We start from the raw sequence: 17,490 nt of genomic DNA, 5'->3' as shown, positions 1-17,490 counted from the left end.
TTGTAAATTTAAACACATGATTGGAAAATAACAAAAATATTTTTATTTGGCAATTGAATTAACAAATGTTTTTTGCCTGATGTAATTATTGACCCTTTACTGAGAGATTTTTAGTTGAATCCTATAATTGATCAGTTTATAATGTAAAATAGAACAGAGTCCTACTGCAGTTCATACAGTTAATAGATAATTGGTCTTATACCAGTTAAATACCTATCTATTCTACAGCATCTATCAGATTTCATGAACAGAAAACAGTAGATTGGGGGTGAGCCTCATTTAGGGTCTTCTAGTAGGTAGGTGGAGGGGAATGTTAGGTCAATGAAATGGTTAAATATCTTTGATTTAGTTAGGTGAACTGGAGAAAGCATACAAACAAAGAACACTCTCTGCTTTTTGATTAATTGCCAATTCAAAAAAAATGACTACAAAACAACTTTTCGAATGTCTGTTTATTGTACAGAAAACAAGAAGTTGACGACCATGTATGTAGGAGCTGTCTGTCCAGCCTAATCCAGATTTGAAATTTAGATACAAGCTATCAGATATTTTCTTTATGGAAGCTGATATGAATAATTCAGCTATGCTAAAACATTGACTGTGAAATGTGCACTAGTACTTGGGTAAACTTACTTGCTGTGAGGTTAAAGTTCTGTTGACGTGGCGTTAATAATTATCATAACATTGAAGCCCCCCCTCCCTCCCCCCTTCACATGGAACGTACCAGACTAGCTGAGCTTAAAAAAATCCATCAACTTCTTCTAGGCTGCTGCTTTGAGCTGACTAATTACAAAAGTATAAACTGTTCCTCTGCAGGTGCTTATCGTAAACCTAACTAAATAAGAGGTGAATCTAATGTTTAGTTAGAAAATCTGCTGTTGTTAAGTGGTTTAATTTAAGTTATCGTAGGGCTTGCGGTCCAGTAGAAAAGCCTTCTATATAGAGGTTTAATGATTTAATTCATTACCTTGTGTTATCATCCAAAATATTATGCCCATTAGATAACAAAGAATTCCTTTTCTAATACTTGGTGTTCACTGGTTGTATTTGCTGAGCTAATGTTGAGACAGCAGGTAAGACTTACATTTGAGGTCTCCTTATAGGTAATAAAACAACTTGTATGATTACAATCTTATATAATTGTATTGCTGTTGTAATAGTTCAGGAAGGAACTTAAAGGGTTAATATTTGCATCATTTTACGATTTGTTTTGGCAGTTTAATATTTAATCTAAAAAAGCTAGTAGTCCTGATGACAAGAGAAGTTAGTCATTTTTTTTAAATGTCCACAATTGCTGCCACATAAAACAGCTTAATCTGTTTTAAGTGCCCTGAGCAAAGCCTGGACTTTCAAGAACTTTTGGACAATTCTGCATAAAGCACACTGCAGATTTTTTTTAAGAAAGGTGAAATTAAACCATTAATTATGTTGAAAAAGGTCTTTGGTGGTCAGCAGTTTAGAACTGAAACAGCATTTAAGCTGCCTTTCAGTGTGTGCCTTTAGACTAACTGCTTGCTGTTTGCTCTTCAGATTTTGTCAATTGTCTATCTAGTATCAAGACAAGGCGTAAATAAGAGATTTCCAGCTTTGGACAGTCGGGGAGAATAAGTGAGGAATGGCTTCCTCTGTCTCATGTTAATCTGAGAAGGTGGAGTTTTTCAGTACTCCAGTAAAAGCAGCAGGGGAAATAAATTATTTCCAGTCACTGCATTTTATGCCTGATCAGCTCCCAGTTTTAGTCAGTGTTCTGACTGAAGGGAAGGCGTTTGCCCTCCTAAAACAAAGTTAACAAAAAAAGACGCGCCTTGAGGCACGTGGGAGGGGGCTGGAAAGTGGAATAGAATATGCTCTGAGGAAGACGTGTTTGAAAGCTGTATTGCAGCTTATGAAGCTGATGTATTAGAATGCAGTAGAAACAGCTGACAGCTGGCAGTTCCTACAATTCCTGGCTTATGACTTTCCCAACAGAAGCTCCCTGACATTAAACTTGTAATCTCTTTAATACAGCAAAAAAAACCTCTCATTCACAAGAACTGGGGTCCCAGCAGAACGGAATACGAAGAGGACAGAGATATGGATAAAAAGCGATGCTTTAACACTTGGACTTTTCTCTTTCTGGTTGGAATATTCTTGCCAGATTTTGTATATGGATCAGTGGGGTTTTACCCAAGGTTTGCCCCATTCTTTTTCCTTTGTACCCACCATGGAGAGCTGGAGGGCGATGGAGAACAGGGAGAGGTGTTGATGTCACTTCATATTGCGGGGAACCCAGGATATTATGTGCCTGGTCAAGAATATCATGGTAGGTCACTTTTTGTATTTAAAGGGATGTTGCTTTTGAGGTTTAGTGTCCAGTTTAACATAATAGTGTAATAATTTTGTTTCAGGGTGAAACAAGTGTGGTTCTTTCACATGATATGATGTGTGAAATAATAGCTATTATAAAATTGACATATGCATCTGGTTAAAGTCTGCATATTTAAAAGAAGCAGTTCTTTGTTTCATGAGCCACTGGACTGTTTTAATATCTTAATGTTTACGTTAAGAAGAGTAAGGTTAAAAATGGAACCATATTAACATGATTTATTTGACCGTCAGCATGCTTGCTGATATGATTTATGAAGACAAATGAATCCTTTGGGGTTTCCTCTTTTGTTGTGAACCATTCCTTTCTGTTCCTAAATCTCTGTCCTTCAAAGAGCCTGTACTGGAGCTTGGGTGTATTAAACTAAGCTGGCAGGCCTGAGCAGGCTTTGTGTGTGGGCTCAACTCAAGTGTAAAAACCTTTTGCTGGGACAGCTGTCAGTCCCAGAGCAGTCTACGTTTTAAGATAAAGTGGATACATTTCCTATGTGAGAGTATACAGTGCACTCACGGGTCATTTCTATCCTGTGGACTGTGTTCACAGTCAGGCGGATGATAGCGGAATGCCCTGCACAGTATCTCCACTGTACATGTGTGAACTATAGCAGACTCTTCCCTGTAAGCCAAAAGTGAGAGTTCAGGTCAGCTGTGCATGGGGTTGAATTAACATGGAAAAAACAGCTTGAGTTAAGCAGTAGGAAGCAAAATGTCAATCTTGTAGCAGCTCAGGAGATTCCGGCAATCTCCAAAAGGAAAAATTAAATAATTGTACTGAAAACGAGTATGTTAGGCATTTTGAAGTAATTTTAACAAAAGTAGAAAGTACAATGCTTTAAGTTTTCAAGTATAATCCGACAAAAAAAAAATCCTTTTCGTTCCAGGCTGGTTGCTCTTATATGATGGAATCAGATGACGTATTTGTATTCAAGCATGATATCTAACCAATTCAATTCAAGTACTGGCAATTGTTCATCCATTGGGACTAATTAGTGGAAAACGGCTGTAAGATGAATATACTGCACTTTTCCTGCAAGGTTATAATATATTTTAAAAACATACAGGCATGTTTAGTTTCATATTCAATTAGTGTTTCAGTACTATTAAATTATAGACAATATACAAAGCATAGAGAGCATTGTGAGGATTGCACAATCATCCATAATGTAGTCTGGTCACTAAGAGAACAAAATAATAATGACACCTGGACTGTGGTCAATTTTGGGACTAGTTAATGAGGCTAAATGTCCTATTACTTACGAATCAACCAAGCTGCAGCTAAGTAGTGAAGGTCATTCTTGTCAGTAAATGAATCCAGATTCCGTTTATTAGCATCCAGGATGTTTACTGTTGTAAAGTTAGAGAGATTGGCTTTGTGAAAACTTTTTAATGAAGCATTGAAATGTTATAGCTGTTGGTTCATCTTTTTCTAATTATTTCAGGATATTGATGTAGGCACGGAAGCCAGACCTTTTCAGGATTGAGCCAAGTCAGGTGTCTAGTTTGACACTGCAAGTCAGAATAAAAATGTAAAAGGCATTGTGTTACATTTTACACAATTATGGGATACAAATATAGCAGTAGGTACACTTTAGCTTCTTAACATCTCAACTCACCTAAGCATAAAGTAGATATGTTGACTACTGTTTCGTAAATACTGGGGAGGCAGCCATTAAGACTTGAATTCAATAATTAGATTTAAAAGGTTGTTGCCTCTAATTGTCTCTATTGTGCTGTATGATTAAGGAATCAGGTTGATTTATTAAAGCTTTTTGCTGTTGAAACTTTTGTAATTCTGGGATTAAACCAGTGAAGTTCTGAAATAAAATAGTTTTAACAGACATTTTACTTCAGAACTTAATAGATAACAATAAATGTTTAAGGGAATTGATTCTACTTGCTTTCCTCAAACTGGATTAGCAGTTATGATCTAACTATATTGCCACTCGAAAATTTCAACAGTGTAGGGGGGTGGGGGGTGAAATTTGTGCGAACATAACATTCTCCAATCAAAAGCCCTAGAACATGACCTGTTCTCAAACCTCTACATGTGTAAGAAACAGACTCTCCCTCTGTCTTTTCCTTTCCCTCCTAGAAGTAGATTCCTTTCACTTAGTGTCTTCCTCAGCCTGGCTGAGATAGAGAGCTAACTATGTGGGGAAATGGTAGGGAGAACAAAATAGTTTGTTAATGCACTAATTTCATTGTGCCATCTAAATGCTCTGAAAGTCTCAATTTTGCTATGTTTTATGCTAGACATATCACACAAAGGAACTAAATCAACAGCCTGCTTTTCACCCATTTTTTTAAAACTAAAAATATGACCATCTCATGTAGTCTGATAGAATAGCTTGTTGTGACATTAGCATACAGCATCGTGGAGTGCAGATTTGATTCCCCATTCCATCGAATTTCCGATCGGAATTATGTCATTAATGGGGAGTGGCAAAGGAGACCAAATGTTGCTTTGTAGGGAGGCAGGGATATTGGAGGAAAAGTCAACTCCAGGCAAAGCTATTGGCAATCAGCTAATAATGATAATGGGGATATCTGGGAGCAGACTACTTCCAGCCCTGCATTTCAGCTGTAGGTGATATGTATGGGCATTGAAGGGGAGAAAAAATCTGTAAAAAATGGGGTAAAACAAAAGATCTTATGTTCAATTTCTAAGTGTTCTGTAACACAATTCCTAAAGCATGAACTACCGACTTCTTACGAGTCGGAAGCAGCAATACCGTTCTCAATCCTAAATAATCCAAAGCCAGGCAGCTAGTTTGGACTTGACTGTTTTTCCTAGGCTTGGCCACATACAGTATCAAAGTAGTTTACTGTCAAAGTGATCATAGACCCCATTGAATACTGTTATGCTTTGATCCATTGTATTTAGCAACTTCCATGCCACTGGCTAACTTTGACCACTCTGTCTCTGCACAAATCCATAATATTTAAGCCAAAATAACTGAAGATAAAAAAAAACTGTTGTTTTCTACATAACGGTATAAACATTATTTGTCAAAATACAAAAATATTCATTTTGTGATCAGTTTCTCAGAGCCCATGAGGTCAGGTCATTTGTTTAATAGTTGATAGCTGGATATTTTGTTTTGACCGTGGTTGGTAATTTTACTGCCCATGGGACAAATACTTTGTGCGAAAGTTAAGATTGATGTTTCACAAATAAGAAACATAATGTTCCAGCTTTCATTTAAAGTTCAGAGTGCTGCCCACCTACCTACCTTGTAGAATAAGCTGAATATTTCATGTATGAATGACTCATGTATGATATCCAAACATTATATCATACTTGTGGAGACATATTGCTAAACCCTAATTCACTATCATTAGTTACATATTCCTCTGTTGCCTTCGCTTTAGTGAAATCAGTGCTTACTACAAACTGAAAATACTTAGAATAAAGTCAGATGAATGATTCCTTTTGTTTATTGAATAAAAGCAATTAACAATCATTAGAGTTGAAAAAAAATATGGAAAGATTAAAACAAAAGATTTCAAACACTTACTCTGATGTAGCCTTGATGCTATGAGCTGCCAATATTGTGACTGGATTGGATATTTCTGCTTAACTTCAACAAAAATCTTGGTGTAATTTATTGAAGAAAAAGTACTGGTTTTCTTAGTATTGTCTTCACTGTCTGTAATCTCGATTAAATGGGAAAATAAGCTCTTGAAGTCCAGTGTAGTTGCTAAAGAAAAGGTTCTCGCGTATGAACATTGAACGTGTCCTATAATACCATCCCTGCATCAGCAAAGTGCTTCATCTCTAGAAATGGGTTGACAGGTGTGACGGGGTGAAAATGGAATTGTCTTTGTGTGGACAGCTTCTTACTCCTGAAAGCAAACTGTTTCACTTGAGTGTGTACCAAGAAGACCATATTGTTTTAAATCACAAATCATGTTCTGTTAGAAATTTAAAAGTTCCTGTTTCATTTTCATTGAAAACGGGTATAAAAATAAATGTGTTAGAACATAAATATCTATGAACTAGCCAACAGAAGTAAGGTGCTTCCAGAATGAGATTTACCAATTAAACATTGTTTTGAAATCCAGTGATGGGAGCCTTGTAAGGTACTCACTGGATCGCTGTGGATTCAGGAACCACACATTCCATAAATCTGCAAAAAATTAGCTGTTTGTATCTATAAATAATCTTGCATTTTATAAATCTTACAGATTTTATTTGCTGTATTGAAGTACTAGTATTGTCCAGTTTGTTTCAGACTTGTTCGGGGGAGAAATGTAGTCACTGTGGCAGCGGGAACAAAACATAAGAGCAGCTGGTATTTGAAAGAGGGCGGGAAATCATTTCCACAGGAACTCTGCCCACTTGCGTTCCAGTAGGCAGGACCAGCGATGATAGAAGCACCTACCTCAAACAGGCTGGTGCTTTATTTGAATACTAATTTGGGGTGCGTCCGTTCTGCACACCATTTACTCCCTTCTGGCATTCTGCCCAGAGTTGCTAGGTGATGGTAAGTATACTGAAGGTCATGATGACACTTCCCTTTAATTGCCTCATCCCTTTAACCTTCACTTAAATGCAATTTTCTGCTACCACCATGAGTGCACTCTCTACACATGCATCTGAATCATAGAAATTACACTACAAAAGGAGGCCATGTGGCCCTTTGTTATTGTGCTGATGCTAGCTCTTCAACTTGAGCTAGGTATTCTATCCCATTTTCTTGCCTTTTCCCATATCCTTTTTGATTATTTTTCAAATGATTATCCAATTTAATTTTAAATGATCTTATAGTCTCTACCTCAATGGCCCGTTGTGGTAAAGCATTCCTTGTTCTCATAACATCTGTGTAAAAACTGAATCTAGTGATAATCCTCAGTTTATCCTCCAGACTCTGGAGACTTTGGCTGAGCTAAATTCTCAGGCATCCTGGATATGTCAAGGTATCTGAAGTGCAGCTTCAACATGTGTATAATATGTTCGATAATGATTTGTGTAGTTGTATGGACCTCGTTGTATCTATGCTTGGCAGCTTTTCACAGCTGTCATAAAGGTGTCATAAGCCAGGGCTTCAGAATAGCCTTGGCATCCAAGGAACTAACATTGTACTCTTCTTGGGTTAAATAATAGGGCATGGTGGTTTCCTTAAAATAAATACATCATCACGACTGCTGCCTGGGAATGGGCATTGACATACATGATCCTACACTGATGGTCACGGACAATCTGCGTGTAGCCCTTGTAGTCCGTGAATGTGCAGCTATTGCGTACTGGAGCTCATAGGACCACACAGATGTCATTAATGGCTCCCTACACTCTGGGGAATCCTGGCTTTTGGAAAAAGTACAGTGCCTTGTCATGTGTTACCAGTTGTCCATGGGAAATGTGATTTAGTTGGTTGTTCTGCCAAACAAGGCATGGACCTGCTTGATACATCTGCACACTGTGCTGTGGCACCCTGGAATGAGTCTGAATTTGTGGTGACTTTGGAAGCCATTACCTTGTGGTGAAAGGTCAGGTTCCAGCGTGTGGCACACGCAGTCACAGCCTCCCTGGTGAATCACAGTCTACAAAGACCGAATTCCTCTGACAAATCCAGGTAAGTGAACTCTGCCTTTATATCAGGGTTCTAGGATAACGGGTGTGGTCTGTCTTCCTCTGGTGCATTCTCACTTGCCTGGCATCCTTCCTTTTGTTCCTCTTCATTCTCCAAATAATATAAGTATAAAGGTATTCCTTGGACCTAATTTAAATTGCAGCAGCTGAAACTTGCAGTGCCAAAATTCATAGCACAAATACTGAAAATAAAGTGAGTTCAAAAACACCTGCAATATTTTTCTCTTATAGGCTCCAAATATCAAACTAAAAATGTTGCCCTTTAAATGCTGACTTCCTGTCAACATGCAACCTTGAACAGCAATTTTATATGGACAAGATGAGTGCATGTCATATTTCTTGCATGAATCATGCAAGCAGTTGTTAACATATATTTACATTTTGTTATCTTTAAATGAACCTCTTGCCAGTTTTTCGTGAGAGCTTCCTGCTCCTAAGAACAGCAAATCAATTGCATTAAGGGCAGCGATCTGGTGAGCTCGATCTCCTCCCTGACTTCTGACTACGTCCCCTATCAATGGTGTAAACTATTGGAAAATCTTGGCTCGCATCTTCACTCTACCCTTGTGAACTTTTGCTCTTCCCCATCAGCTACCCTTGTAGCCTGTCTAGGTAAAATTGTAAATTTTGAACTGTGGCAACTGCAACTGCTAGAAACTGGCTTGAGACTGTCAAGTCACATTTTGCACAGGACTGTTACAAGAGCATGGTATGAAGACTTTGAATCCAGCCAGACTAATGGGTTTAAAGTTGGTCCTGGTAGTAAAAGCAGACCCATCAAGTCTTACCGAGTTTACGGGGGGGAAGAACAATACACTTTCTTTGCGTCTTACTGAGAAAAAACAAGAATCGGTTAAGCAATGTTTGTTTCACAGGACTAAAGTTGGTCTTTGTTTTTTTTATGATATCTCACTTGATGATTGTCATGACCTAGACAAGCATGTACAATGCATTCCACCAAAAACAGCATATTACATTTATATTATAGCATCATTAATGTAATAAAGCACCCCAAGATGCTTCACAGATGCGAGAATAGTTGCTGAGCAGTAATAGGAGAGGATTTAGTGGAAGTAGTCAAAAGCATGTTTGGGGAAGTAAGTTTTGAAGAGACTTTTGTAAGTAGGGAGAGAGGTAGCAGGGTGGAGGGGTTCAGGAAAGCGTTCCACAGTGGAGTGCAAAATGGCTCAAGGTTCTACTACTGAAGTTGGAGCAGAAAGAGGGAGGAAAGGAGACCAGAAGCCACCCAGTTCCCCTACACTCTAAAACTAGCTTTTAAAATTTGTTTTAATGCAAATAATTGGCTGGAAAATACTCCTCCTTTATTGTAACGAATTGGTTCCTGGGACTGAGATGACTACTGTCAGTATATTTAACTCATCTATCGTTTAAACCAATCAGTATCATCTCCACTGTAGTTCCCAGTTCCAGAGGGGTGACCTCTTTATTTTAGCTGCCTCCTTCTTGTAGAAATCCATCTCCCTCTTTGTCAGTTCTTTCTTCTGTATACCTCATGTCTTCTCTCTCTGTCTCTCCCAGTTTTTCTCTCCTCTCTGTATGTCTCTCTTTCTGTAGATTTGACTTTCTCTCCTTTTTGTTGTGTTGGAATACAGCTGTGACGTCTAAAGGAACACACAATAAAAACTCACTTGCCCCAGGTGCTTCACTTTCTAGCACTGGGAACAGGGAGAAAAATGGATGAGAAAAATAAAAATAAAGTTGGCCTGGAGGCTGTCAGCCAGGGAGTGATGGTGGGGAGGCTGGATGCTACGCCAGATGCCATTCAAGGTTGGGTGGCCAAACAGGTGCCAGGTTTGGTTAGTGTCAGGTCAGGAAGAGGTTAGAATGGAGTTGAGTCAAGCAGAGAATCCAAATGAGAGACAGAGATTGAACAGGACTCAGCATGCAGCTATGTTTGGAGGGGAGGCAAGTTTGGGTTGGAGAAGAGCAGAGAGGCTGAGCAGCTGAGAATCGTGTTGGGGAAAAAGAATACAAAAGAAGAAATAGATAATTTAAAAATAGAAAGCGTAAAATGAAGAAAATTATTCTCCTGGGGATCTGATTGTTCTGTGGTGCCATGTGGTTAGCAGAGATCAATCTGCAACATTACTGGCTCAATCAATATTATATTAGACATACAGTATTACAGACCGTGGCATTTTAATAATGAGGGTTAATGAGAGAAGATGCTTATACTGACTGGATTGCACCCTTTATGTGCTGGTACTCTTCTCTGGTCAAGCACAAGACTTTTAATTTTTTATCAGTGCATCAGGTTTTAATGTATCCATGTGATTATAGGGTTTGCATAGAACTATAGTTTATGTGAGAAATTTCAATGACCACACATAGCTGAATAAGGAGGTCAAAAGTAATCTGATGACCATTTTAAAAATATGCAACGACAAAAGGACTTTGAGAATGGGAATTAAACAAAATTCAGTTGGGGTAACAAATGAATATTAAGAGCCAAGAGATCAAGAGAAAGGCAGGTTGCAACAAATGAATTATGGGCCAGTCAATCCAATACTTGAGAACAATTTTAGGGATGGTATCAGTGTTTATCTAGAGAACAGCAAATGTCATGAGGAATATTGAGCATACATTCAGAATCAAAAGCTTGTGCCTGGTAATTTTAGATTAGATAATTAAATTGGAGGAAAATTCAGTACATATTTTGATATATTGAAGATAAAAGCAAGAGGAAGGGTGTGAGAGACAACATATTTGGAGCTTAGATGCTAGATAGAACTGGTTGACTGTTGTGTGGAATATAATGGTTCCTGAGCTGCTGGATCTAGAGGTGTCAATATTCTGGAAGTTCAGTGTATTTACCTTTTATGAGGGACAGAGTGAAGCTTTGCAGAATCTTTGCTCAGGAAATTAGATAGGATGATAGTGATACATGGTCTGTGGGAGAAATGAGCGTGATGCACCAAAATGCCTTTTCTTCTTCTATGCTTTGTTTATGTTCCAGAAGGAGTACTGTGTTCCTGCAAGAATGTTGACATTGTTTGTTTTTCTTTGACATCATTTCATTGTGTTTATAATCACTTCAAACCTATCACTTATACATGATATTATCGTGATGAAAATCCACAAATTGATGTGCTGGCTGTTCTTCATCCCGACATGAAATAATTTTCTCAAGCACTTTTTTCATGAATACAATGCCTCTTTAAATTTGGGACTTTAATTAAAGTTGAAATTATACGTTTTATTGCTCATGAGGCTATCAGCTTGTCCAATTAGATAAATCTTCAAAACCATTTGCAGCCTGAGGCAGATTTAGGTTTCTACCTCTTTATCTCCCTCTCAGTTGTGCACTCATTTTACTGAAAATTATGCTTGACAGCCACTCTGTAAAAGTTAACATATCGTAACTCAGTTAAATCGTGTAATATGGGGCGAGTGGAGATACCATAAATGTAATCCTCTTTTCCTTTTAGATGAATAAGAACTGGAAGTTTGTGCTCAATGTATAGAAAGCAGACTGCTTTCAACTTGTCTTTACATTGCTAAACAAATATAAAAATAAAAAAAACAGCAAGTGCTGGAAATATGAAACAAAAGCTTTACATTGCTGTATTTTGTATATTTTTTAAATAACTTCTGGTGTCTGCATGAATTTGCTTTTAGCAACCCACTGTCACCAGCCTTTTATCTAGTGGAGGTTTGTTTTGGTGCCAGTTATGTCAATTACACTATTCCAGTCAGTGCTTAGCTGTAGATTGGTGACCCTGGAGCAACATTAACTCTCTTTTATTTTAAAATGCTGACATGCAGAGTGACTGTCGACTTAATCAATGTTCACAATATTAGCAATTTGCGAAGCCTGTCAGTTCATTTTACTGTTTTATTGGATGCTAATCCCAGAAATCTCTATGAACCAAACTGATGTCCGTTTCGTGGATCACACGAGCCCAAAATATTCAGTCTCCTGTCCCTTTGCATTAATGACAATCTCAGTAAGTTTGTCAGAAAACGGCAAAGTTACTTCCAGGAGAGTGAAGTGGTTCAAGTACAAGGCTTTTATAAACTGATGACAAAACACCTATAGGAATGTTAGAAATGCTGGTGTAGCACGATGAACAAAGCAGCACTGCTTTATTTCAAATTTACATTTTTTTATAGCAAAGAACGTTTGGTGCAATTTGTAGGGCTGAATTAGTGCTCAATAGGTGTCTTTAGAAATAAAGTGGCAAAACAAATCTGGATAACAAAGTAAAGCAAATTCTACTCAAGGGAAGACATTGAAAATATTTTGCCTCCTTTTTTAGTGATCAATTAGTGTAGTTTTTTTTTAAAATCATGCTATACTAGATATTCTTTCTTGGTTTACCTAAGCTTTCATAGAAATGAAAAAAACTTTTAACACATACCTGGGAGGGAATTAGAATGCTGTAATCCAATCACAAGAGTTTAAGTGCCAGTGCAAACCATGAGAGCCAAACTTGAGTGATTCATATCCTGAATCTGAACTCTGGAATTTGGTTGCAGGATTTCACACTCGTAGGAGTTTGAAATTTTTTTAATAATGTTCCAATGGGTTGTTAATTTTAGCATATCCCTTTAATCTCTTGATTTTTTTTGACGGGAGAGTGGAAGCAGAAGGAGTACCTGTAAATGTTTCTGTACTGCCAGTAGAATAGCAGTTGATGCTGAGACAGCCCATACAAAAAAGGAGGCAGGTTTCACTTCCAGTAAAATTAAATTTAACTTGTACATAACTTGAACAAGCAGCTTAATTAAGTCAACTACAATTGTCCACTTAGCCTGGTGCATTTGTATCAATACTATCTTAATTTAAAAGGTTTTCCTTATGGCTCAGTTAGAAAGCACATTGCCTAGTGTGGAGCTCAAGCAAATCGTCCAGAAAGGTTAGAGTTCCATCCCTGTGGAACAGCAAAGAAGTATTTTTGTCTGTTAGATTCTTTCTTGTTGCTCTCAGAATACACGGGTTAAGGCCTGTTATTGCCATCTGTTTCTGGAGGTTGCGTGGAATATACATTACATTCTGGTTAATTTTTAAACCAGAGGGTTTGACAGGGTAGATACGGAGAGGCTGTTTCTTCTGGCTGGAGAGTCCAGAACTAGGGGTCATAGTCTCAAGATAAGGGGTTGGCCATTTAGGACCGAGATGAGGAAAAATTTCTTCACTTAAAGGGATTTGAATCTTTGGAATTCTCTACTCCATAGGGCTGTGGATGCTCAGTCGTTGAGTATATTCAAGACTGGGATCAATAGATTTTTGGGCACTACTGGATATGGGGATCGGGTGGGAAAGTGGAGATGAGGCCGAAGATTAGCCATGATCTTATTGAATGACGGAGCAGGCTCGAGGGCCAGTATGGCCTTCTCCCATTCCTGTTTGAGCTTCTTACTGAACCAGCTGTGCAGCTCATACGCTGTGAGACTGCATTGGTATAGCCAAGCAGAACACAGGAGAACAAGGACAGCAAGATTAGGTGTTTCAAATCTGACCAGTAGATCACAAAGCCAACAACTGCTGGTCTTTAAGAGGGTCTGCGGTGCAGTTGGGCGACTAAATGCAGCTGTAAGGTATGAGACTTCTGGTTGAACAGTAATGTGGACTTAGAATTATAGAATGTATACAGCACAGAAACAAGCCATACAACTCAAGTCTGCACCAGTGTTTTCCTCCACGTGAGCCACCATGTCTAATCTTACTCTCCTACTTGCTCCCCATACTCTTTAATATTCCTCTTTTACAAGCAACTATTTTTCAAAATAATTTATGGACAACAGTTTGTAGCAGGGAATTTCACATTCTAACTGGCCTCGCATAAAAAAATTTTTCCTAACCTCCCCTTTAATCTTTGGAAATATGCCACATTTCCTGCACCCAATCACAGTAAATAGGCAGACAAAGGAGTTACAAGACACATGGGGCTTCTTTACTATAGTGCAACTGCACCTGGTCTGGTGCAACAAGTTTATGAAGGGCAGAATTGCTCATAATCAGGGGCTTTTAAGGACTACAGATGTAGTTGTGGCCAGGGTTGGGTTGGAATGTCTTCCTTGGACAGGAGTGAAAGAAGTAGGAATTTCAGTTACCGAGCCTCCTCTGTGGTGCCACTCTCCGTTTCACTCTTACTTGTCCCAATGCATTCACTTTATCTCCAACCGTTTTTCTATCTCTACTCACATGGTCACCTCTGGTCCGCCAAAGCTCCATCCCTGGTCCTTTTCTGTTTATCAACTATGTTCTGCCCCTCGGCGACATCATCCGCAAACACAGTCAGCTCCCACATGTATGCTAATGACACCTAACCCCTACCTCTCTGCCACCACCATTGACTAGCACTGTTGCTGTATTATTCAATTGCCTGACCCACAGTCCTGTGTGAGACCAAATTTCCTACAGCTTAATGTCAACAACATTGAAACCATATTTAGCTATTGCCCATACCTACACGCCTTTGACTTTGACTCTGTCAATCTCCCTGGGTGCTCACTTAGGCTGAACCCAATGCTGCACAGTCTCAACAATTTTTAAAATTCTTAACTCAGGTTTAAGCCGCACATCTAGTCTATCATGAAGACTACCTTCTTTCACTTCCTGAACATTGCCTGAGTTATGCCCTTCCTTAAACTGACAGCTCCTGAAGCCTCGCCCTCCTTTATCACATCAAGCATTAATTTCCCAAATGCAAGGTGGCAGCCTTGGCTTAGTGGTAGCACTCTTGCCTCTGAATCAGAAGATCATGGATTCAAGTCCCTCTCTAGAGACTAGAGCACATAATCTAGGCTGATACTTCAATGCAGTAATGAGGGAGTGCTGCCCTGCCGGAGGTGCTGTCTTTCAGATGAGACATTAAACCGAGACCCTGTCTGCCCTTTCAGATGGACATAAAAGGTCCCACAGCATCCTGGGCAATATTTATCCTTCAACCAACACCTAAAATAGATGAACTGGTCATTTATTTGGTTGCTGTTTGTGGGGCCTTGCTGTGTGCAAATTGGCCATTGCGTGTCCTGCATTACAACAGTGACTACACTTCAAAGTACCTCATTAGCTGTAAAGTGCTTTGGAACGTCATGAGGTCGTGAAAGGAACTATATAAATGCAAGTTCTTTTTTTTTCTTCTACCGGCATCCCAATCCCTGCCTTTACAAACTTCAGATAATCTAGAATTCTGCGGCCAGTCCTCTGCTTCACAAGTCTTGCAAGCCTATGTCCCGTTACCTCCTCCACTCCCCTGTTCTTTGCCAAACTCTACTGGTTCTCTGTGGCCGAGCCTTCCATGGCCTTGCTCAAGTCTATCTGGGAAATTTTCTCTACCCTACATCTCAATTCTGTTCGCCACCTTCGGAGGCAGATATTTCAGCGCTTATGCGTACATTCTAGAATTCTCTCCCGAAACCTTGGATGTACAGAGCACAATTTCAACATTTATAGATGACACAAAACTTGGAAGGGTAGTGAACAGTGAGGAAGATAGTGATAGACTTCAAGAGGATATAGTCAGGATGATGGAATAAAATGAAATAGAAACGGAACATATCAACACAAAGGACAGAGTTCCAACAGTTTACAAGACAACAGACACAGCCAGGAGCACATACAGTATTATACACCCGGGGCTTGCTAATTGCAGGTCTTATATACAAGTCATTGATCCTCAGGGCTAGTGAGGTGGACCTTAGTTCTCCCCTCTGGCTGTACATTCAGCTGGAAGGAGCCTGCGGAAATTGGCAGATGAAATTTAACGCAGAAAAATGTGAGGTGATACATTTCAGTAGGAAGAACGAGGACAGGCAATATAAACTAGAGGGCACAATTCTAAAAGGGGTACAGGAACAGAGAGATCTGGGGGTATATGTGCACAAATCGTTGAAGCTGGCAGGGCAGGTTGAGAAAGTGGTTAAAAAACCATATGGGATCCTGGGCTTTATAAACAGAGGCATAGAATACGAAAGTAAGGAAGTCATGATGGACCTTTATAAAACACTGGTTCGGCCACAACTGGAGTATTGTGTCCAGATCGGTGCACCGCACTTTAGGAAAGATGTGAAGGCCTTAGAGAGGGTGCAGAAGAGATTTGCTAGAATGATTCCGGGGATGAGGGACTTTAGTTACGTGGCTTGACTGGAGAAGCTGGGGGTTGCGAGGAGATTTGATAGGTATTCAAAACCATGAAGGATCTAGACAGAGTAGATAAAGAGAAACTGTTCCCGTTGGCGGCAGGGTCAAGAACCAGAAGGCATAGATTTAAGGTGATTGGCAAAGGAACCAAAGGTGATATGAGGAATAAGTTTTTTACACAGCGAGTGGTTAAGATCTGGAATGCACTACCTGAAAGGGCAGTGGAGGTAGATTCAATCATGGCCTTCAAAAGGAAACTGGATAAGTACTTGAAAGTAAAAAATTTGCAGGGCTAAGGGGATAGAGCGGGGGAGAGGGACTAGCTGGATTTCTCTTGCATAGAGCCAGCATGGACTCGGTGGACCGAATGGCCTCCTTCCATGCTGTAACCTTTCTATGATTTTATGAAAACCATTTAACCTTGTTACAACAGCCTTTAATTGTGCCTTTTGTTTCTTTTTCTCTTCCCTTGTTAAATTCCTTCTAGTTCAGTGTCCACTTCTTCCCCAGTAAAACATTGAGACTTTAATCCGCATATCCGTTTTATAAATGTAAATTATTATAAACATTTTAAAAATAAAATCATCACATGACCTGTTTGGGGAGGGCTACAATATATAACCTGTATTTAGGAACTGAAGTTTCTGTCATATAATAAGCACAATCATTTTATTTTGTTGCAAAATAACTTCTTCCTGTCACATATGAATTCAATGGAAATATAAATCGGGGGGAGGGTTCAGTAACGTGCAAGTTTACCACCCAAGTGGTGATGGTGACAATTACACCCCTGGAGTCTATATAGTGGTTACGAACAGTAATGGGGGATATAAACTCGGTGACATTGAAAGAGGAAAGCTCACCAATTGTAGTATATTTTATTAGAAATTAAAAGATGGCTAGGAGAATGTAACACAATCTGAGATTAGTTGGCATTTAAATCATTCCAGCTTTGTTCTCATGATCCATAACCTTTCAGTTATGACAGTGCATACATCCCACTTATCTCTTTTACAATATTTTACAAGGCCATAAATAAATAAGTGTACCTTTTATTTAGAAATTTGCTCATTCCATTTCTGGAATGGGCTGAGTCTCTAGTTGTTAAAGAGTGAGTACAATTCACTATCTTAGCCTATTGTACAACTTATCTTGGTTTGTGATTAATCCTGTGACTTTATGAAAAGGATACCTTTTGAGTTAAAAATTCTGTGATCCTCTTTATTAAATATCCATGTGGGTTGTTGATGAATGTCTCAATATTACAAGGTTGCAAAATCAAGGCCCTTTTTAAAATTTATTTCCACAAATGAACTGTGTTGCATTATATCTGAAGCACTTGGGGCGTGAGCCTACAAGACATTTCTTTTTTCTTTTTAAGAAAAGGGGAAAAATGCAGATTAAGAATTGCTGTTTTCAACGC

General features: G+C 38.9%; 1 protein-coding gene across 1 annotated transcript in view; it reads left to right on the top strand.

Moving 5' to 3' along the window:
• Positions 1 to 1,842: 1,842 nt before the first annotated feature.
• The window catches only part of reln (reelin), a 297,718-nt gene continuing 282,070 nt past the window's right edge, over positions 1,843 to 17,490 (top strand). The window contains exon 1 of the mRNA XM_068005008.1: positions 1,843 to 2,302. Coding sequence (XP_067861109.1) covers positions 2,074 to 2,302 — 229 coding nt within the window. The 5' untranslated portion in view covers positions 1,843 to 2,073. The remainder of the gene's footprint in view (positions 2,303 to 17,490) is intronic.

This window comes from Heptranchias perlo, chromosome 24 (genome assembly GCF_035084215.1).
Source record: "Heptranchias perlo isolate sHepPer1 chromosome 24, sHepPer1.hap1, whole genome shotgun sequence".
Taxonomy (NCBI): domain Eukaryota; kingdom Metazoa; phylum Chordata; class Chondrichthyes; order Hexanchiformes; family Hexanchidae; genus Heptranchias; species Heptranchias perlo.
The sequence above is the reverse complement of the archived record's forward strand: the minus strand, read 5'-3'. Positions and strand labels throughout refer to the sequence as shown.